The sequence below is a fragment of the Aquarana catesbeiana genome, linkage group LG05 (assembly GCF_042186555.1).
Source record: "Aquarana catesbeiana isolate 2022-GZ linkage group LG05, ASM4218655v1, whole genome shotgun sequence".
Lineage (NCBI taxonomy): Eukaryota > Metazoa > Chordata > Amphibia > Anura > Ranidae > Aquarana > Aquarana catesbeiana.
This window is the reverse complement of record NC_133328.1, coordinates 635,997,348-636,019,603: the sequence shown is the minus strand read 5'-3', so window position 1 is coordinate 636,019,603 and position 22,256 is coordinate 635,997,348. Positions and strand designations below refer to the sequence as shown.

Below are 22,256 nucleotides of genomic sequence, written 5' to 3'. Positions count from 1 at the left end.
TTCTGAACGCTCAGACAAGCTGTATAAATTCTGGACGTAGGGAAGAAATGGCTGCAGATAAACAGGTACAACTTTAGTAGGATGATTTGTTTCATCCCTTTGTATCACCTGAGGCCAGTCACTTCACTGCATATTTGTAAGGGTTTAAAACCATTTTAATGTTTATGTACCTGAGGGGAACCTGCATGTTTCCTGGCTCTCTCGGGCTTCAAAACTTTCCGAGTCCCTGTCAGGCATGCTGGGGCAAAGTCCAACTCCTGGGTTGCATGCATGATTTGGTGTTGGCTCAGAGAAAGCATTGAAGCCAGAGGATCAGAATGACAATGGGGGGTAAAAAGACACTTTTAACCACCTTCCACCCACGCTATTGCCGAAAGATTGCTACCGCGCGAGCTTCCAGTGCCAGGAGGGTGTCCATAGACGTCCTCCCGTGACTGCGCTGTTCGTGAGCGGTGCGCTCTGTGATCATTGAGTCCTTTGGATGCGGCTGATCGCAGATCGGGGTAAAGGGCCAATCACAGTGGCCCTTTACCACATGATCAGCTGTCAGCTAATGACAGCTGATCATGGAAGAAAACGCCAGTTATTGGCTTTTTTCTCCTCGAGCTGATAGCATGAGGAGAAAAGAAGAAAGCCGATAACCAGCTTCTGTTAAAGGGACATCGGTCCTAACAGTGCCACCAGTGCTGCTAAGCAGTTCCCACTAGTGCCACCTTCCAGTGCCCATCAGTGACACCCCCATTAGTGCCACCTATCAGTGCCCATCGGTACCGCCTCATCAGCAGACATCAATGAAGGAGAAAAATTCCTTGTTTGCAAAATTTTATTAAAAAAAAAAAAAAAAAAAAAAAAAAAACACACCACACTATGAAAAAACTTTTTCAACATTTTCAATCTTTTTTAGTTCCTTTAGAAAAAAAAAAAAAACCCCACACACAACAGTGATGATTAAATACTACCAATAGCAAGCTCTATTTAAAAAAAAAAAAACTTTTGTTTAGGTACAGTGTTGCATGACTGAATAATTGTCAAAGTGTGAGAGCGTTGAAAGCTCAAAATTGGACTGGGCAGGAAGGAGGTATAAGTGCCCGGTAGGCTGCAGCCAAGTGGTTAAACAGAGAGGTCAGTGATGGCAAAGTGTTTTTTTTGTAATAACAGACCTCCCTTATATTATTAATACAGGATTTATATAGCATAACAGTTTACGCAGCGCTTTATAATATAAAAAAGGGAGACAATACAGTTATAATAATATACAAGAGGATTAAGAGGGCCCTGCTCAGAAGAGCTTACAATCTAATAGGGTGGGGCAGGTGGTACAAAAGGTCATAACTATGGGGAATGAGCTGATGGAAGTGGTAGGAGATTAGTTGGAGACGTGATAGGCTTCCCTGAAGAGATGAGTTTTCAGGGATCACCTGAAGGTAGCAAGAGTAGGGGATAGCGAGTTCCAGAGGATAGGAGAGACTCTGGAGAAATCCTGAGGAAGAGGAGGAGGGAGAGCTTGAGAGTAGGAGGTCTTGAGAAGAGCGGAGAGGACAATTTGGGCGATATTTGGAGACAAGATTGGTGATGTAGCTCGGGGCAGAGTTGTGAATGGCTTTGTATGTTGTGGTTAGTAGGAAGAGGAAGTAAACTCCCCTGGTGTTTTTGTACCTATAGGTGAGCTTTATTATAGGTTTTACTATCTACTGTATACTGCACCATTTACGTAATCGGCGCATGCACTCTAAAGAAACAGCTGCCGTTTTTTTCAGGGCCCGTGCCGTGACCGGCGACTCCCGCGCAAATGCGCTGGAGTGATATCATCGCAGCCAATCACAGCACCGGAGAGTGCGAACCCAGAAGTAACTCCAGGAAAGAGCTATGAGACCGCAACTTTTTATCTTTTTCTGTTCATGCCTTGTTGGCATTTTGTTCTTTTACTATTTACAAATAAACCAAGCGGGTTTTACCTATGGCCTTCCATTATTTTTTCTTTTGGAATCATGCTTGCACCACCATCGGTTGAGCTGTATGCAGGCTTCCAACGGAGGATTTAACCTGTTGGAGTCTGGACCAGGAGATCCCCAAGTGATGTGGTGATCGGACCGACATTTGGAAACCTCACTGGGGGAAAAGGCCTTAGATGGGCGTTAGCCACAGGCAAATCTTGTCTGTGCAGCTGGTAAGCGCACACTTCTTCTGGTGGTGGGTTTGATAAGAAAAGTCACCTTTGGAATTTATCACGAAATATTCACTAACTTGCCACTTATATTTTGACTGGATATCAGACTAATTGTCTTTCTACATCAACAATTAAACATTCATTTTGATTTTTTTTATTCATTTTTTTGGGGACAATTTTTAGTGTTTATTACAACTTTGATCACTGAATATCACATTTATGTGGTTTTGGGTATAGAGCGCAACCATATTTGTGTTGCAGCTTTCTTAGGTTTTTATTTCCAGCGCAGTTTTCTCTTTTTTACTAAATATACATGTAGCACTTACCCCCGAAGGAGCTGCTGGTTTAAATTGGGCCTGTACCCTGCTCTTACACCCCCGATACTTGGCTCAATCCCCTTGACACAGCTGTGGTGCAGTGTTGGTGTGAAGCTAGCAACAAAGGATAATCACACAATGCACAATATAACGATAGTGTACCCTTACTATTACCTTGGGTATCCGTTGTTCCACCTGTAGGGAAAAGGAACAACGCTTCACACCAAATGTAATTAACCAGAAGGTGTTCTTTACTGGAACTGGCATAAAACAATAATTACAATGCTGTACCGTCACACAAACGTAATGCGACAACACAGTGGGTATTCACAAGATTTTTGACATAGAAGGAACTCTAGGATGACCCTTTCAGGCGCGTCTCCAAGTGGGACCAATGTTTAGAATGACAATGTTTTGACTCCGAGTACCTTCCCACTACCAGCACGCTGTAATAAACACAGTAATGTAAAGTTATTCACCCAGGACAACACAGTTGCTATGGAGCTCCTCCTGCCTTACAATACAGTCCTCCCTTATGATTACATGCAAGGCCTTGCGATAAAAGATGTAGTCTTCTGTCTTCTGCTAGCTATTGTATTGTAATCCAGGAGGTCTAACAGACAAAGAATAGTGTAGAGCAGGGGTAAGGAACCTTTTTGGCTGAGAGAGCCATGAACGCCACATATTTTAAAATGTAATTCCATGAGAGCCATACAATATGTTTAAAACTAAATACAAGTAATGTGTGCATTTTATGTAAGACCAACACTTTTAAAGTACAATAAGTCTCAGAATTCTTTTTAATAACGTTGTTATGCTGTTGCCAACCATTGATGAATAAAAGTACTTCTTACCATTAATGCGACTTCTGGTGCTGCATGGTTTTGCTGATGGCTTTGTAGTCTGGTTGATACGTGGTGAGGACATCCCCCCCCACTGTAGTAATATCCACATCTCCCCCCCCCCCCACACTGTAGTAATATCCACATCTCCCCCCCCCCCCCCCCCGCCACTGTAGTAATATCCACAATTCCCCCCTCCCCACTGTAGCAATATCCACAATTCCCCCCTCCCCACTGTAGCAATATCCACATCTCCCCCCCCCCCACTGTAGCAATATCCACAATTCCCCCCTCCCCACTGTAGTAATATCCACAATTCCCCCCTCCCCACTGTAGTAATATCCACATCTCCCCCCCCCCCCCCACTGTAGTAATATCCACATCTCCCCCCCCCCCCCCCACTGTAGTAATATCCACATCTCCCCCCCCCCCCCCCACTGTAGTAATATCCACATCTCCCCCCCCCCCCCCACTGTAGTAATATCCACATCTCCCCCCCCCCCCCCACTGTAGTAATATCCACATCTCCCCCCCCCCCCCCCACTGTAGTAATATCCACATCTCCCCCCCCCCACTGTAGCAATATCCACATCTCCCCCCCCCCCCCACTGTAGCAATATCCACATCTCCCCCCCCCACTGTAGCAATATCCACATCTCCCCCCCCCACTGTAGCAATATCCACATCTCCCCCCCCCCACTGTAGCAATATCCACATCTCCCCCCCCCCACTGTAGCAATATCCACATCTCCCCCCCCCCACTGTAGCAATATCCACATCTCCCCCCCCCCACTGTAGCAATATCCACATCTCCCCCCCCCCACTGTAGCAATATCCACATCTCCCCCCCCCACTGTAGCAATATCCACATCTCCCCCCCCCACTGTAGCAATATCCACATCTCCCCCCCCCACTGTAGCAATATCCACATCTCCCCCCCCCCCACTGTAGCAATATCCACATCTCCCCCCCCACTGTAGCAATATCCACATCTCCCCCCCCACTGTAGCAATATCCACATCTCTCCCCCCCCACTGTAGTAATATCCACATCTCCCCCCCCACTGTAGTAATATCCACATCTCCCCCCCCACTGTAGTAATATCCACACCCCCCCCACTGTAGTAATAGCCACATCCCCCCCCCCCCCCACTGTTGCAATAGTCACATCTCCCTTACGATGTTGTTTACCACACAAGCAGGCAGATCCACGAGCAGTTGAGGCAGGTGATGATGACGTCAGCGCACCGCTCACCTAGGCCGCTGCCGAGTGTACCAAGATGGCTGCCGCTCAGGAGCTAGGCCGAAGCCGCGGCCTTTCCTATGGGCTCAATCTGCGGATCGGCACACCACGCGATCCGCGGATTGAGAGGCGAGAGCAAGATGCAGCCATTAAAAGAGCCACATCTGGCTCACGAGCCATAGGTTCCCGACCCCTGGTGTAGAGTAATTGTAACTGTTCTTGTGGTATAGCACACTTAAACCTGCTTCCGATGTAGTTGTCTCTAAACCCTGCAGTGTCAGTTCTCAGGGGAGCATAGGCTTGAGGTCTGCTTAAACTCAGTCTAATAGGATGGGACCTTTTCCGTGGAACTGCAGGTTCCAGTGACACTGATGTATGGGTCTAAGTGTACAAAAGTACGTTAAAAATTATGGGCGACAGCCCTCTCACCAAATCAGGCCTGGAAGAGTAGGAAACCTACACTCCTGTTGTCTCTGTCCTGCTTGCAGCCAAAACCGTCACGCTGTCTCTGTTCCGTAAGATGACTGGGACCCTCTGATGGCTCCATCAGGTGTCTCTGGATCCTGCTGACCCGGTCACACTGTCTCTGCAGCACACGTGTGAAACAGACACTGGTCGTTCCGCTCTGCAGTTGGTGTAGGCCGCGCTCTCTTGAACACCTCCTCCGTGATCCTGGCAGGCAGGCCACGTGTCCAGAAGAGAAAGAAAATGGCCCCGATCCTCCTTTTATACCCTACCCAGCATGCACTTCAGTCACTATGTGTTCTTGGGTAGGTGAGTGAGCATTGTGGGTAAGTCAGTCTTCCCACAAAGTAAACATCAGGTCACTTCCTGTTAGGCTCTGCAAAGTCTTGAATGTGAAATTAAAGAAGTGTATTCACATTTTTCGCCACTGGAGGGAGCCAAATATCAATATATGCATTGTCCATACTTTCACATTACATTGCATTAGTAGGCAAAAATGCCAGCGCTACATACACATGGTGTGAAACATGTCAGCTGTGGATTTCATCTTTTGCTGTATGGTTTTTAACCAATAAAGAAATCGTTGTGGGAGTGCGGCCATCTGGATTGAATTATTTTCTATATGCTACTTTGCATACTGATGAAAAGAAAGGGGGGGGAAGGACACCTTAAAGTCGTCCAATAGTAGGTTCTAGGGTGACAAACGGGGGGAGGGGAATTCCCTCCCACTGTGGTAATTAATCAGATTAATATGTCTCTCATGTCACCCGTATCATTAATCATATAACTCAGTGGTATGTAGCTGACTAGCTGTCAAACGGTTGTTCAATGGACCATAAAGCATATGTAAGAAAGGGAAGGAAGGGGTCAAGAGGAGATCCCCCCAAAAAAAAGATGGTCCGCTCAAGAACAAACAGTTGAACCTACAAAAACTTTATTGTGTCACAATATGTAGAAACATAATCCAACAACCATGTGTATTTAAAAAATAGGGCAGATAAAAGTCCTATTGTGTGCTGGTGGCCACCACAGACATTACACATATATCTCATGCATTCATGCACTCACACTCATCAATTAAAGTCACTAGAGACCCGGGTCTATACTATTTCACTGGAATTCCAGAGCTGGATTGGCTACATGAGTGGGTAGACTAGGTCCTTGTAGGTAAAGTGCAAGTGCTAATACACAACAAAAGTCCCCTCGGATGTGAACCAATGGCTGGTTAGACATATGTATGTGTCATTCAACCAGAGCCAAGGAAGGAAACGGTGTCCTGATTGTGTGGTGAACAATTGCAACTCAAGCAACCTCACATAGAGGGCTTTTAAGGATGGACGGAAAATGGCCATAAACAAAATGCCTCATGAATGTGAGGGTACATTTTAGCTCACCGTCTGACGTCTTCAGTGAAGAAGGAGTAGAGCCCAAAGGAGTTGCTGATGGCCGCGTTCGTGTGGGTTTGAAAACACGTTCATGCGGTATTAGCTTGTTGTGGGCATGAGCGGGTTACTTCCGGGTATCCTCCGGCAGAAGGTAAGGTGAGTCACAAGGGTCAAGATTGTTAGTGTCCCATATCCAATGGTATAAACAATCCGGAGAGACGCTCGGCGTCCGTGTTCACCGCAGAGGTTTCACCTGATATCCCAAATCTTGATTGATCCGATCAGGATCGTTAGGGATGTTCACATCCAATTTGGAAGGATATTGTAGTTAGAGTGTGAGAGTCTGTGTGCCACCTGCACATGGGTCAAATGCTGAGCGCTTTCGCTTGTTGCCAAGCTTCTTCAGAGCTCTGAAGAAGCTTGGCAACAAGCGAAAGCGCTCAGCATTTGACCCATGTGCAGGTGGCACACAGACTCTCACACTCTAACTACAATATCCTTCCAAATTGGATGTGAACATCCCTAACGATCCTGATCGGATCAATCAAGATTTGGGATATCAGGTGAAACCTCTGCGGTGAACACGGACGCCGAGCGTCTCTCCGGATTGTTTATACCATTGGATATGGGACACTAACAATCTTGACCCTTGTGACTCACCTTACCTTCTGCCGGAGGATACCCGGAAGTAACCCGCTCATGCCCACAACAAGCTAATACCGCATGAACGTGTTTTCAAACCCACACGAACGCGGCCATCAGCAACTCCTTTGGGCTCTACTCCTTCACTGAAGACGTCAGACGGTGAGCTAAAATGTACCCTCACATTCATGAGGCATTTTGTTTATGGCCATTTTCCATCCATCCTTAAAAGCCCTCTATGTGAGGTTGCTTGAGTTGCAATTGTTCACCACACAATCAGGACACCGTTTCCTTCCTTGGCTCTGGTTGAATGACACATACATATGTCTAACCAGCCATTGGTTCACATCCGAGGGGACTTTTGTTGTGTATTAGCACTTGCACTTTACCTACAAGGACCTAGTCTACCCACTCATGTAGCCAATCCAGCTCTGGAATTCCAGTGAAATAGTATAGACCCGGGTCTCTAGTGACTTTAATTGATGAGTGTGAGTGCATGAGATATATGTGTAATGTCTGTGGTGGCCACCAGCACACAATAGGACTTTTATCTGCCCTATTTTTTAAATACACATGGTTGTTGGATTATGTTTCTACATAATGTGACACAATAAAGTTTTTGTAGGTTCAACTGTTTGTTCTTGAGCGGACCATCTTTTTTTTTGGGGGGGATCTCCTCTTGACCCCTTCCTTCCCTTTCTTACTTTGCATACTGAGCCAGCACCATTATTTGAGGAGGAGAAGATTTTTTGTGACCCAGACACCTGGAGCGGGTTCTATTCCCTGTAACTCCGGGAAAGATGTCGGCCATATCAGCGGTGTGCGGGTGCCAATACAGAGCTTCGTTCTAAAGTGAGTATTTCATAATGAGCTAGTATGTGATGCATACTAGCTCATTATGCCTTTGTCTTGCAGGGTTTTTTTTGGAGGTTTACAACCTCTTTAAGCAGATAAGACTGCTGGGTGGAGGAACCGAACTGCCGAGTCATTGCTGGGAGGGGAAGATGAGCTGCTTAGCCTCTGCTGGGAATAAAAAGGGTGAGATGAGCTGCTGAACCACTGCTGGTGAAGGGGGAGGTGGAGTTGGAGGATTTCAGTGCTTCTGCTTTGAAGAATGGAATGCTCCACAATACCCGTAGTCACATAGGTCAGTGAATACCTTGGTTTTTTTTTTTTATAATGTTCACTTAGTGCTTGTAAAGAATATATAAAAACTTAAATGTTCCTACCCTGACCACTGCCTAATCCAGTTTAAAGTGATAAAAGTTTGACCAGCAGACATTAAAAATTCTACAAATATATTAATAGTAAAAAAGGTCAGGTCTGAGCATGTAGGCCCTTTACAAAATAATCTAGAGTGGGTGACTGGGGACAAAAAGAAGGCAAAATGTATTAAATACATTCTTCAGTTCTGTATACAAAAGGAGCATGGTGGGAGTTCATGTCTATAATGGGGGTGGTATTGCCACAGCCCCAAATGATCCACAAAGGCCTAAAAGTGATATGGTCCAGAAATATTTAGACAGAATAAAAGGTGGATAAAGCACCTGGACCAGATGGCATCCACCCACATATCCTAAAAGAATTGAGCTCTGTAATTTCAAAGCCATCTTTTCCAATTTTTAGGGACTCATTAATGAAGGGAATAGTACGACTGGATTGGTGCAGGGCCAATGAGGTGCCTATATTTAAAAAGGGAACAAAGTCTTTACCAAGTAACTATAGACCTGTTCGTTTAACATCTATAGTCGGGAAGATACTGGAGAGTTTATTTCACATAGATGAATTCTTGCTGGAAAAAAACATTTTAAGCAACAGACAGCATGGATTCACGAAAGTCAGAAGTTGTCAAACAAACCTGATTTCTTTTTATGAAGAGGTAAGTAAAACCTTGGACAGAGGCGTGGCAGTGGACGTGGTATACTTGGATTTTGCAAAAGTGTTTGACACAGTTCCCCACACACGGCTCATGTATAAGGTAAAGACTACAGGCTTGGAAAGATCAGTTTGTAAATGGATAGAAAACTGTCTAAAGCCCCATACACACGATAGGACTTTGTACAAAAGTCCACAGGAAAGTTTGTACAAAGGGTGTTGGCCATAAGTTTGTATTGCATACAGACAGCAGGACTTTTCCAGCCAACTTTCACCAAATCACGTGGTTTTTCAGCTCTTTACCACCACCCTTTGGTCAACTTCTGTATTGTTGTCTGATATTGTGTCAATCTCGCTACTTCTATCAGCGAGATTGACACCTTGCGAGCCGGGTTCACACTGGTGCGGGGATCCGACTTGGATCCCCGCCAATGCCATGCCAGGCACCGTGTTTGGTATGAATCTTGAGGGGGAACTCCACGCCGAATTTTAAATAAAAAAAAAGGCACAGGTTCCCTTCCAGGGGCATACCAGGCCCTTAGGTCTGGTATGGATTTTAAGGGGAACCCCTACGCCGAAAAAACTGCGTGGGGGTCCCCCTAAATTCCACACCAGACCCTTATCCGAGCACGCAGCCAGGCCAGTCAGGAAAAGGTGTGGGGACGAGCCAGCGCCCCCACCTCCTGAGCTGTACCAGGCCGCATGCCCTCAACATGGGGGGTGGGTGCTTTGGGGGAGGGGGGGGCGCCCTGGTTGTCGGGGGTCTGTGGGCGGGGGGGGGGCTTATCGGAATCCGGGAGCCCCCTTTAATAAGGGGGCCCCCAGATCCCGGACCCCCACCATATGTGAATGAGTATGGGGTACATTGTACCCCTACCCATTCACCTAGGGAAAAAAAAAAAAAGCGTCAATAAAATAAACACACTACACAGGTTTTTAAAGTAAATTTATTAGGCAGATCCGAGGGTCTCTCCGGCGTCTTCTTCTGGTGTCTGGTTCTTCTCCGCTCTCTCTGGCCTCTTCTCCTGGTGTCCGGTTCTTCTGCCGGGCTCCTCCGCTATCTTCTGCCGCTCTTTTGCTAGCGGTGGCCCGGACTTCTACGTAATCTTCTTCCCTCTTCCGATGTTGACACAACGCTCTCTCCCGATGTAATGCTGTGTAAGTGCTCTGTAATGACTTATATTAGGCATGGGGCGGGGTCACCGGGTGATGTCACCCGATGACTACACCCCCTTATGACATCACAGTTCTCCGGGACTGTGACGTCATAAGGGTGCGGGGTCACCGCCTATATAAGTCATTGCGGAGCGAACACACACCATTACAGCGGGAGAGAGCGTCGTGCCAACATCGGAAGAAGAGAAGAGGGGAGAAGACACAAAAGTCCGGGCCACAGCTAGCAAAAGAGTGGTAGAAGATAGTGGAGGAGGAGCCGGCAGAAGATCCGGACACCGGGAGAAGACACCGGAGAGACCCCAAAAATCGGAAGAAGACCCTCGAAGTTGGAAGAAGACCCTCGGAGCTGCCTAATAAAATTACTTTAAAAACCTGTGTAGTGTTTTTTTATTGACACTTTTTTCCCTAAGTGAATGGGTAGGGGTACGATGTAGCCCATACTCACATAGGGTGGGGGGGCCGGGATCTGGGGCCCCCTTATTAAAGGGGGCTCCCGGATTCCGATAAGCCCCCGCCCGCAGACCCCGACAACCAACGGCCAGGGTTGTCGGGAAGAGGCCCTTATCCTCATCAACATGGGGACAAGGTGCTTTGGAGTGGGGGGGCTGCAGGGCACATGTGGATGGCCATCCACATGTTGCCCCCTTCCCTGATGGTCCTAGTGGCATCCCTGGTGGTCATCTGAGGGGGAGCTGCGCTGATAAACAATCAGCGCAGCCCCCCCTGCCAGGAAAGCCGCCGATCAGCTCTCCTCTACTCGTGTCTGTCAGCGGCTCTTCCTATTGACATTGTGATCAGCCATGATTGGACATGGCTTATCACGTGGTTTACCAAGATCGGCGTGTCAGACAGGGATACCCACGATTGCCTCACGGAGAGGACGAATGGGGAGATGCTGATGTAAACAGCGTCCCCCCGTTCTGCCTAGTGACACTGGATCTCTGCTCCCTGTCATTGGAGCAGAGATCAGTGACGTCACACACACAGCCCATCCCCCCTACAGTTAGAAAACACTCCCTTGTACTGATTTAACCCCTCCCCACCCCCTAGTGGTTAACCCCCTCACTGCCATTTACACAGGAATCAATGCATTTTTATAGCACTGATTGCTGTATAAATGACAATGGTCCCAAAAATGTCCGACATGTCCGTCATAACGTCGCAGTCACAATAAAAAAAAATTGCTGATCGCCGCCATTACTAGTAAAAAAAAAAAAAAAAAAAAAAAAAAAAAAAAAAAAAATTTAAAAATTATTAATAAAAATGCCATAAAACTATCCCCTATTTTGTAAATGCTATAACTTTTGCGCAAACAAATCAAACGCTTATTGCGAATTTTTTTTACCAAAAATATGTAGAAGAATACGTATCGACCTAAACTGAGGGAAAAAAAAAAAATTTATATATTTTTTGGGGATATTTATTATAGCAAAATGTAAAAAATAATGCGTTTTTTTCAAAATTGACGCTCTTATTTTGTTTATAGCGCAAAAAATAAAAATCACAGAGATGATCAAATACCACCAAAAGAAAGCTCTATTCGTGGGAGAAAAAAAAACTATGTCAATTTTATTTCAGAGCCACGTCGCACGACTGCACAATTGTCAGTTAAAGCGACGCAGTGCCGAATCGCAAGAAGTGCTCTGGGGTAAATTCCTTCCGGGGCTGAAGTGGTTAAGAAAGGCCTGGATACTTTCCTAAGTGCACACAATATAACTGAATACTGACATTTATAGGAAAAGTTGATCCAGTGAATATCCGATTGCCTATTATAAAAAAATAAATAAATAAATAAATAATATTTATGATTTATTTTTAGATCTATACATTTCAAGGGCTCTGGGGCACATAAACAAGGCAGATCACCGTTTTGCCAATCTTCCTATAGTGCAACCATCCCCCACACAGTGAAAAAGCACTCCCAGGAAACGGTTAACCCTTTCCCTGCCAGTGTCATTTATACAGTCCAGTCCATAAATTTATCCCATAGTTTGTAGACGCTATTAACTCTTGCGCAAACCAACCAACGTACACCTATTGGGATTTTTTTTATCAAAAATATATATAGTAGAATACATATTGGAATAAATTGAAGAAATTCGTTTTTTTTACATTTTTTTTTTTTGTATATGTATTATAGCAGAAAGTAAAAAAAATAATGTTTTTCTTTTTTAAATTGTCACTCTTTGTTTATAGCACAAAAAATAAAAACTGCAGAGGGGATCAAATGCCAAAGGAAAGCTCTATTTGTAGGGAAAAAAAAAAAAAAAAAAAAAATTTATTTGGGTACAGCGTCGCATGACCGCGCAATTGTCAGTTAAAGCAACGCAGCGCCGTATGGCAAAAAATGGCCTGGTCATAAACCTTCTGGAGCGGAAGTGGTTAAATCCCCTTTCTTTCCCCTTATGATGCTCGGTTTAAACTTCAGCAAGTAGTCTTCATCACGTCTAGGTGCCTAAAAGGCATTGAGTTGCTGCCATGTGATTGGCTGATTAGCAATTTGTCTTACCAAGCAATTGAACCGGTGTACCTAATAAAGTGGCAGGTGAGTGTATTTTTGCACAAGCACTTAGTAGAGTTTCTCAGAGGTTGGTTAGATTCCAAAGGTCACTTACCAATGTGAAATTTCTATCGGCTTTTCGCAGATCCATATACTTCGGGGTTCCCAGGAAGGGCAGCGGGGTGGGTCCGGGGGGCAGTGACTTGTACTGTCTGTGCTGTCTCCACCATGATAGGATAAAGTGGAGGGTGATGAGGACGGTGACCAACAGAGCGAGGATTGCCGAGAATTCCATCTTCCTGGAAGAGACAAATAGATATGGTCTATGACAGCGGCCAATATTCCTGTACAGCCTGCCCCTTCACATTGAAGAACGGAGATATGACTGACTCTGTTTAAATTCATTACTTAAAGTGGAAGTAAACCCTCCTATCGTTTTCAGCCAAGGAAGCCGCCATCTTGGCCTCTGTTTAATCTACAACTGCCATGATGCTGCACATGTGATCTGTTATGACACCAGCCATTGGATGGTTTGACAGTTTGGTTGAGAGCACAACCAATGGGAGTGTTACATTTCTGGCACGTGCCGGAAAGGTAACGGTTTTATGAATGGGTTTACTTCCGCTTTCACATTAACCTTTTGGCTCTTCCCGTATTGCGGTTGCACAGTGATCATAATCAGCAACTTTGTGCTCCTGCTGCATGTGTATCCCCCTTGGAGAGATTTCCATTCACTTCCTACCTTGACAATCTCTCCAGCTGGAACACAGACACCTTTGGGTTTTTTTTAGTGTAGCCACCCAAGAAAAATTAAAATTACATAAAAAAAAAAAAAAAAAAAAAAAAGAAGATTGTTTTTACAGGAGCAGTGATTTTAATGATGCTTACAACAATAAAAATGAAAAATTCCTTTAAATATAGTTGAACCTAGTCTGCCTGTAAAGTGGAGCATCTGTAGCATGTATAGAACCTGCTGCAGTAAAACTGGCATTTGTAAAGAATACAAATTTGAATGAAATGACATTTAAATTGCCGGCAATACAATACCATTGAGAAAAAATACTTAGCGCCAAAGAAATAGTGAAAACATAAGATAAGTGCACAAAATGAAGGAAATAAAATGAATTCCACCAACTGCAGTAAGAACTTGCTAAATAGCTAATAAATACATATATATGAAATCACCGCGCTAGGTGATAACAAATGTGATCTTAGACAAAAACACATACGCACACAATACCATTGCCGGCAATTGAAAAATGTTAAAGGGGGCTTCCAGATTCTGATAAGCCCCCTGCCCGCATACAACCACAGCCCAGGGTTGTGGGGGGTGAGGCCCTTGTCCCCATCAACAGGCTGCATGCTCGGATAAGGGCTTGGTATAGATTTTGGGGAGACCCCATGTTTTTTTTTTATGTTGGCATGGGGTTCCCCTTAAAATCCATACCTGAACCAAAGGGCCGGGTGTGGATCGGGGGGAATCTCACACCGTGTTTTTTTTTCACTTATTATTGCCGGCAATGTTTTGGCAATGTCAGCGGGGAAGCCCATTGACCGCTCTTACCGGCCCGCTCCTTAACAACCAGCTATTCACTGGGCCCTGATTGGGCACAGCTTTGCCCAATCAAGGGCATAGAATGCACTGTGCAGCGCGAAGTGCATTGCAGGGCATTCAGCGGGGCGAACACCCGCCAAACGGCCTGCAAATTCAGGTGTTCACCAACCGAACAAACAGGCGATGTTCGGGTCGAACTTTTGCTCGTTTTAAACTCAAACTGTTGGCCCAACACTACTGAGGACCATCTGGCTGGATAGGGGCTTGGACATGAGACCTAGCTTGTGTAACATGGGGATCAAGTGCCATGAAGGAACTCCAAATGTCTTGAAAAGCTGAAATGAAGCTTGGACCTCAGTGGAGTATGGTGGCTACTCCCCAGGGTGGTTGGACCATGTTGTACTTAATAGCCAAATTCACAGAGTACCGGAGTGGCTTCAAAGTCTTCTTTCTGTGAAGTCTCAAAGTACCATTTGTGTCCCCTTATTTGGAGTCTGCCTAGATCAGGAGTGTTGTGTGCCACCAGGAGTATTGAGTAAGGGCCTTCACCTTGCAGGCAGGTAAGCAGGTACAGTTAGCGGACTGGTCACTAAATAACTTTGTTCCCATTATAGCCCGTATAGAGAAAAGTTATAAGCAATGATAGCTTCCCTTTTAGCTAGAACCCTCCTGTAGTGATATCATGGATGTGCTCATAAATAAGCCAGGTGGGGAGAAGCCCCAGTGCAGTTGGGGAATGGGAGCTAAACACCCCACATCTATGCAGGCTGAGACTAGGTAGACCTGCACCCAGGAGAGCTGGCTGTGGACTTCCTGGCCCTTATGGAGGTGGGGCTAGGGTGGGCTGCAAAAGGTTTTTCAGACCAGGCCAAGAATTTCCCCAAGGAAGGCTACTTTCCCCTGGATAGACTGCAGAGATCCAATCGAGTACTAATGACCACAGGTGGAGAGAGACTGAGAAAAGATGGCTTATTTTAATGCTTGCACAATGTTTCACATGTGACCGTCCACTAAATGTGATTAGCCATATACAGTAGTGTCAAGTGACTCCGGATACTAGGTTGATATGATGTGACTGTTTATGCCAGTACCACCAGTAAAGTGCACAATGCTGTTCATGTGTGGACCTACCTTCCTTTGGGGATATAAAGGTCAATGGACAGGAATTTCAGGTGGAGCCCCCCGGCGTGGAGCGGGGCACAATATGATGGAGGGTATAGCCTCAGCAAGAGGGTCACTGTTCTAGCAAGCAGAGGAATGAGGCAAGGACTTGTGTTTTTGGTGCCAATACCTAGCTAATTGCAAGCCCCTACTTACAAGCCCATCCTGTCCCTGGGGGTGCCACATGCCTTTGGGGGCCTGGGGTTGCTACAGTAGAATAAGGAAAATATTAGAACATCTGATGTTGTATTCCTTGTTGTCTTTGATCTTCTTTCACCCCCCCCCCCCCCATTTCCTGTTCTTTTGTGACAGAGACAGAAATTGAGGGAAAATCTCCCCAAAGGAGGTAACAGAGAGAAACAGTTGTCCCCAACACATGCATTTAGGTTCGTATGTGCGCATATCCCTCCAAAAGAACCTGTAGTTCTAAAAGACCCTGCGTGTCTCCTTTGGGCTCCACTGAATGTCTTGCAATGCAGATCGCATCGTAAGACATACTTTCCTGGCTATGCTAGCCGGGGACCCCAAGAGGTTGGAAGTGACATCACAGACGTCCCCTTCCTGCTGTGACCTGGAAAGGGAGGAGACGTCGCTTTCCAGGTCACAGCAAGACGTGTGTCCACTCTTCTCCGTGCACTTCACCTGCTGGCACCTGCCATCTTGCTCCCGAGCATGCAGATGAACACACGGAGATCGGAAAACATGGCGGGGCAGCGTGGGCGCCGGTACCGGGGGTGTGTGTGAGCAATCGGGTGGCAGCGCAGCCACCCAAATGCTTTTTACCTGACAGGCAGGAGTCTGCCTGTCAGTTTTACACACAATCCCGCTGGCTGCAGCCATCAGATTGTGTGCGATACCACAACCCCCATACATAACCCGCCCCCCCTCCTCCCTGCTGTCAGGTCCATTGGATGTACGGACCTGGAAACAAAAGGGTTATTAGTAATAAATCTACACTGCTTACACAACTAAACAAATTCACCTTACTGCACAGCCTGCCAAGAGGGATCTATTTGCGTGATAGAATATCCCTGCTAAATGCCGATACGAAATTGTATGCAAAAGTTTTAGCTACAAGGATACAAAATTTGATGAATAAACTTGTCCACCCGGACCAGGTCGGTTTTATCCCGGGGAGAGACAATGGAGTGAGAACTTTGCTCCTCCTTCAGGAAATAAAGAATGTTAGGTCTATTCCTGTCGATAGATGCTGAAAAGCCTTCGACAGGGTAGACTGGGGACTCATGATAAAAACACTGGAATTCATGGGACTGGGCCCTAGAATGATCCAGTGAATCCCAGTACTGTATAAACAACCGACTGCAGTTATAAAAATTAACGGGGAGCCTCCCCCCTCCTTCGAAATGAAAAATGGGACAAGACAAGGGTGTCCCCTCTCTCCGTTACTTTTTGTATTATCCTTAGAACCCCTTCTCGCATTGATCCGGGCCTACCTAGACATAGGTGGCATTAAGATTGGGAATGAAGAACACAAATTGGCAGCATTTGCAGATGATGTGTTATTCTATATATCCAATCCTAGGATAACTCTACCAAATTTACTTAAACAATATGGAGATCTTTCAAATTTTAAAATAAACTCGAGATCTTAAATATAAACATAAGTAAACAGGAAGAACAGAGTTTGCAAAAGGGTTTCCAGTTTCCATGGAGGAAGGAGGGTTTAAAATACCTAGGAGTTAAGTTGGCGACTTCCTTTAAAAAAATATACAAATAAGTAATAAGTAAAATATATTCCTTTATTGGATGAAATTAAAAGCGAAATTAATAAAATGTCATCCAGACCCCTTTCCTGGATGGGGCGAATCAACACGGTCAAGATGGTTTTACTTCCGAAGATCACATACAAGTTTCAAATGCTGCCCATAGCATTACCGCACTATTACTTTAAAACATTAAAAAATATAATGAAATTTATTTGGCAAAACAAAAATCCTAGAATCTCTCTAGCAGTCCTGAGACAGGGGAAAAAACAAGGCGGCCTAAGAGTCCCCGATGTTAAAAAAAATATTACTATGCAGTGGTATTAATCACGAGTGGTGGAGTGGGCAAGGGAGAAAAGTGAAAAACGATGGGTTAATATAGAAAACAATCTGTGTGGAGCACGGTTAAATATGGAATCCTTCACAACACAGGCTATTGGGAGCAAAAACGCACGAGATCACACAAAATGCACTTAAAATATGGGATTTGGCCTATAAACAAAGTGAATGGAAATATAATTCACCTTTAATTTCTTTGAAAGTTAATGATTATTTTACACCAGGGAAAAGGACAGTAGGAGGGAATTGGATAAAAAGATAATGCACAATTAAGGGATATAATCAATAAAGGGGAAAAAAAGCACATTTTTTGAGCAACAACAAAACACAGATTTAATGTTGATTAATGAATGGCGCTACCTCCAGTTAAAGCATTTTGTAGAAAATTTGCCTCAACCAATAAGAACAGTTAACGAATTAACGCCATTCGAGTGGCTATGTATAGCTGGACAAAAAAAAAAAAAAAAAAAAAAAAAAAAAAAAGGATATCTCTCGGCTTTATAAAATGCTACTGGCAAATGACGAGCTGGAGGCACCACCATTCTTAAAAAAAAAAAAAAAAAAAAAAAAAAAAAAAAAAATGGGAAAAAGAATTAGGGTCACTTGAGTATAAACACAAGATTGGCAAGATTTTGGACTTAACACATAGCTCTGCTATCGATATTAAGATGGCCGAAATTAACTATAAGTGTTTGACAAGGTGGTACGCTACCCCTGACAAACTAAGTAAATATCCACCGGAGAAATCACAGGAGTGCTGGAGAGGCTGCAGAGATGTCGGAACGATGGCCCACCTGTGGTGGAACTGTCCCAAAATTAAAAAATATTGGCAAGAAATTTTACAATTAATGGAAATCACTGGTAAAGTCGTTCCCGAAGACCCATGGATATGCTTATTCCATGGAAAAGAGGGGTCAGTGAAACAATACAGGGATTCAATAACCCCCCACTTGTTGAATGGGGCGAAAAGCCTTATACCTAAAAAACGGCAGGAGGAAGGAAGCCCCACAATGCGGGACTGGGTCAATGCCATAGAAGGAACATACAAAATGGAGGGCTTAAGCTCTAGTGGGCTGGAAGTAAGAGAGGGTTCAACGAATAAGTGGGAATGTTGGCAGGAGTTCAAGAAGACGTGGAGGTATGTTGAGGTTATCACTTGTGGAGATTAGGGAGAATAAGTAGTAAGGACGAAAATAAACAGACTTGACTGAGTGAGAGGAGGGCTGGGGGGGGGGGGGGTTTGAATGTATTATGTAGAGGAAAATTGTGTAGTTTGTGATATACCTTTTGTACATTGTAATGTGATTTGATAAAATAAAATATACAATTTAAAAAAATAAATAAAAATGCAGTGAGGTTGGAAAATGGAAGCAAGTAGATAGAAAACTAATGCACGTGGGCTGAATGTTGGAAGACATCGGCTGGTTCAATAAAAACCGGCCAACATTCGGCCCCTGTGTATGGCAGCTGGTCCGGCAGAAGCCGGACAAGAACGCTGGAAAACCAGCAGCTGACCAGCTCCCGATCAGCCCTCTCACAAAGTTCCCACAAAGTTGGGAGCATGAAATTGTCCAAAATGTCTTGGTATGCTGACGCCTTAGGCGTTCCCTTCACTGGAACTAAGGGTCCAAGGCCAAACCCTGAAGAACACACACCATAATCCCCCCTCCACCAAATGATTTGGACCAGTGCACAAAACAAGGTCCATAAAGACCCATATTCATGCCACACTTGGGTTGTGGTTTTCTTCCACTTATTTTCCCCACATGTTCTCCATATTAATAGTCATAGGTTTTGTTATTTTAGCACCACTTACTAAATTCATTCACTATTCTTTACAGAAATTCACTAGAGCTGTCACCTGCGTTTATAACGACTATGACACGGAGACCCATATCCCTCTGGGGGTTTGCCCGTGTGTACCTTGGTTTTCCACAGGCGACTTCCACAGCTCCCGGGACAGACACATCCCTGGCAGCCCTCAATTAACAACACCGCATGCTGAATCTGGGGCTGACTTTTTCCTTTTTTGAATTAACCATCAATCTACCTTGGTATCTATATTTTTTTTTGCAGATACGCACCTTGCATCTGCTCCTGAAGAAGTGGAGTGAATTCCACGAAATGCATGAGTCGAGCTTTTTTTAGATGCATTTACAGCTTACATTATTATGAATTTGGCACTGCGTCGCTTTAACTGCTAATTGCGCGGCCATGCAATGCTGTACCCAAACGAAATTTGTGTCCTTTTCTTCCCACAAATAGAGCTTTCTTTTGATGGTATTTGATCACCTCTGCAGTTTTTATTTTTTGCGCTATAAACGGAAAAAGACCGAAAATTTTGAAAAAAAAGATATTTTCTACTTTTTGTTATAAAAAAAATCCAATAAACTAAATTTTAGTCATACATTTAGGACAAAATGTATTCGGCCACATGTCTTTGGTAAAAAAAAATGTCAATAAGCGTATATTTATTGGTTTGCGCAAAAGTTATAGCGTCTACAAACTAGGGTACATTTTCTGTAATTTACACAGCTTTTAGTTTATGACTGCCTATGTCATTTCTTGAGGTGCTAAAATGGCAGGGCAGTACAAAACCCCCCCAAATGACCCCATTTTGGAAAGTAGACACCCCAAGGAAATTGCTGAGAGGCATGTTGAACCCATTCAATATTTATTTTTTTTGTCCCAAGTGATTGAATAATGACAAAAAAAAAAAAAAAAAAAATTTACAAAAAGTTGTCACTAAATGATATATTGCTCACACAGGCCATGGGCCTATGTGGAATTGCACCCCAAAATACATTCAGCTGCTTCTCCTGAGTACGGGGATACCACATGTGTGGGACTTTTTGGGAGCCTAGCCGCGTACGGGGCCCCGAAAACCAAGCACCGCCTTCAGGATTTCTAAGGGTGTAAATTTTTGATTTCACTCTTCACTGCCTATCACAGTTTCGGAGGCCATGGAATGCCCAGGTGGCACAACCCCCCCCCAAATGACCCCATTTTGGAAAGTAGACACCCCAAGCTATTTGCTGAGAGGCATGGTGAGTATTTTGCAGCTCTCATTTGTTTTTGAAAATGAAGAAAGACAAGAAAAAAAAACTTTTTTTTTTTTCTTTTTTCAGTTTTCAAAACTTTGTGACAAAAAGTGAGGTCTGCAAAATACTCACTATACCTCTCAGCAAATAGCTTTGGGTGTCTACTTTCCAAAATGGGGTCATTTGGGGGGGGGGGGGGGTTTTGTGAAACCTGGGCTTTCCATGGCCTCTGAAACTGTGATAGGCAGTGAAGAGTGAAATCAAAAATTCACGCCCTTAGAAAGCCTGAAGGTGGTATCCCCGTACTCAGGAGAAGCAGCAGAATGTATTTTGGGGTGTAATTTCACATATTCCCATGGCATGTTTGAGTAATATATCATTTAGTGACAACTTTGTGCAAAAAAAAAAAAAAGTGTCTCTTTCCCGCAACTTGTGTCGCAATATAAAATATTCCATGGACTCGACATGCCTCTCAGCAAATAGCTTGGGGTGTCTACTTTCCAAAATGGGGTCATTTGGGGGGGGTTTGAACTGTCCTGGCATTTTATGCACAACATTTAGAAGCTTATGTCACACATCACCCACTCTTCTAACCACTTGAAGACAAAGCCCTTTCTGACACTTATTGTTTACATGAAAAAGTTATTTTTTTTTGCAAAAAAAATTACTTTGAACCCCAAAACATTATATATTTTTTTAAAGCAAATGCCCTACAGATTAAAATGGTGGGTGTTTCATTTTTTTTTTTTTCACACAGTATTTGCGCAGCGATTTTTCAAACGCATTTTTTGGGGAAAAAACACACTTTTTTAAATTTTAATGCACTAAAACACACTATATTGCCCAAATGTTTGATGAAATAAAAAAAAGGATGATCTTAGGCCGAGTACATGGATACCAAACATGACATGCTTTAAAATTGCGCACAAACGTGCAGTGGCAACAAAATAAATACATTTTTAAAAGCCTTTACAGGTTACCACTTTAGATTTACAGAGGAGGTCTACTGCAAAAATTACTGCCCTCGATCTGACCTTCGCGGTGATACCTCACATGCATGGTGCAATTGCTGTTTACATTTGACGACAGACCGCCGCTTGCGTTCGCCTTAGCGCGAGAGCAGGGGGCGACAGGGGTGCTTTTTTTTTTTTTTATTATTTTTTTGCTTTTTTATCTTATTTTTAAACTGTTCCTTTCATTTTTTTTTTTTTAATCATTTTTATTGTTATCTCGGGGAATGTAAATATCCCCTATGATAGCAATAGGTAGTGACAGGTACTCTTTTTTGAAAAAATTGGGGTCTATTAGACCCTAGATCTCTCCTCTGCCCTCAAAGCATCTGACGACACCAAGATCAGTGTGATAAAATGCTTCCCCAATTTCCCAATGGCGCTATTTACATCCGGCGAAATATAAGTCATAAAATGCTCGTAGCTTCCGGTTTCTTAGGCCATAGAGATGTTTGGAGCCACTCTGGTCTCTGATCAGCTCTATGGTCAGCTGGCTGAATCACCGGCTGCATTCTCAGGTTCCCTGTTGAGACAGGCGAGCCAGAGAAAAACACGGAAGATGGTGGGGGGGGGGGGATTCCCTCCCACGGCTTGTAAAAGCAGTCTAGAGGCTAATTAGCCACTAGGATTGCTTTTACATGAAAGCCGACCGCTGGCTGAAAAGAATGATACCAAGATGATACCTAAACCTGCAGGCATCATTCTGGTATAACCACTCAAAGTCGTGAATGGCGTACCTGAAGACAAAAATAAAGCACAGTAAACGGTAAAGTATAAAAAATTGCATACCTGAAAAGCAAACATGATAAAACATA

General features: G+C 44.2%; 1 protein-coding gene across 1 annotated transcript in view; it reads right to left on the bottom strand.

Annotated features, from left to right (window-relative positions):
- The window catches only part of LOC141145581 (cytochrome P450 2C20-like), a 165,186-nt gene that overhangs the window by 138,729 nt on the left and 4,201 nt on the right, over window positions 1-22,256 (bottom strand). Inside the window, exon 2 of the mRNA XM_073632407.1 lies at window positions 12,727-12,910. Coding sequence (XP_073488508.1) covers window positions 12,727-12,906 — 180 coding nt within the window. The 5' untranslated portion in view covers window positions 12,907-12,910. The remainder of the gene's footprint in view (window positions 1-12,726; window positions 12,911-22,256) is intronic.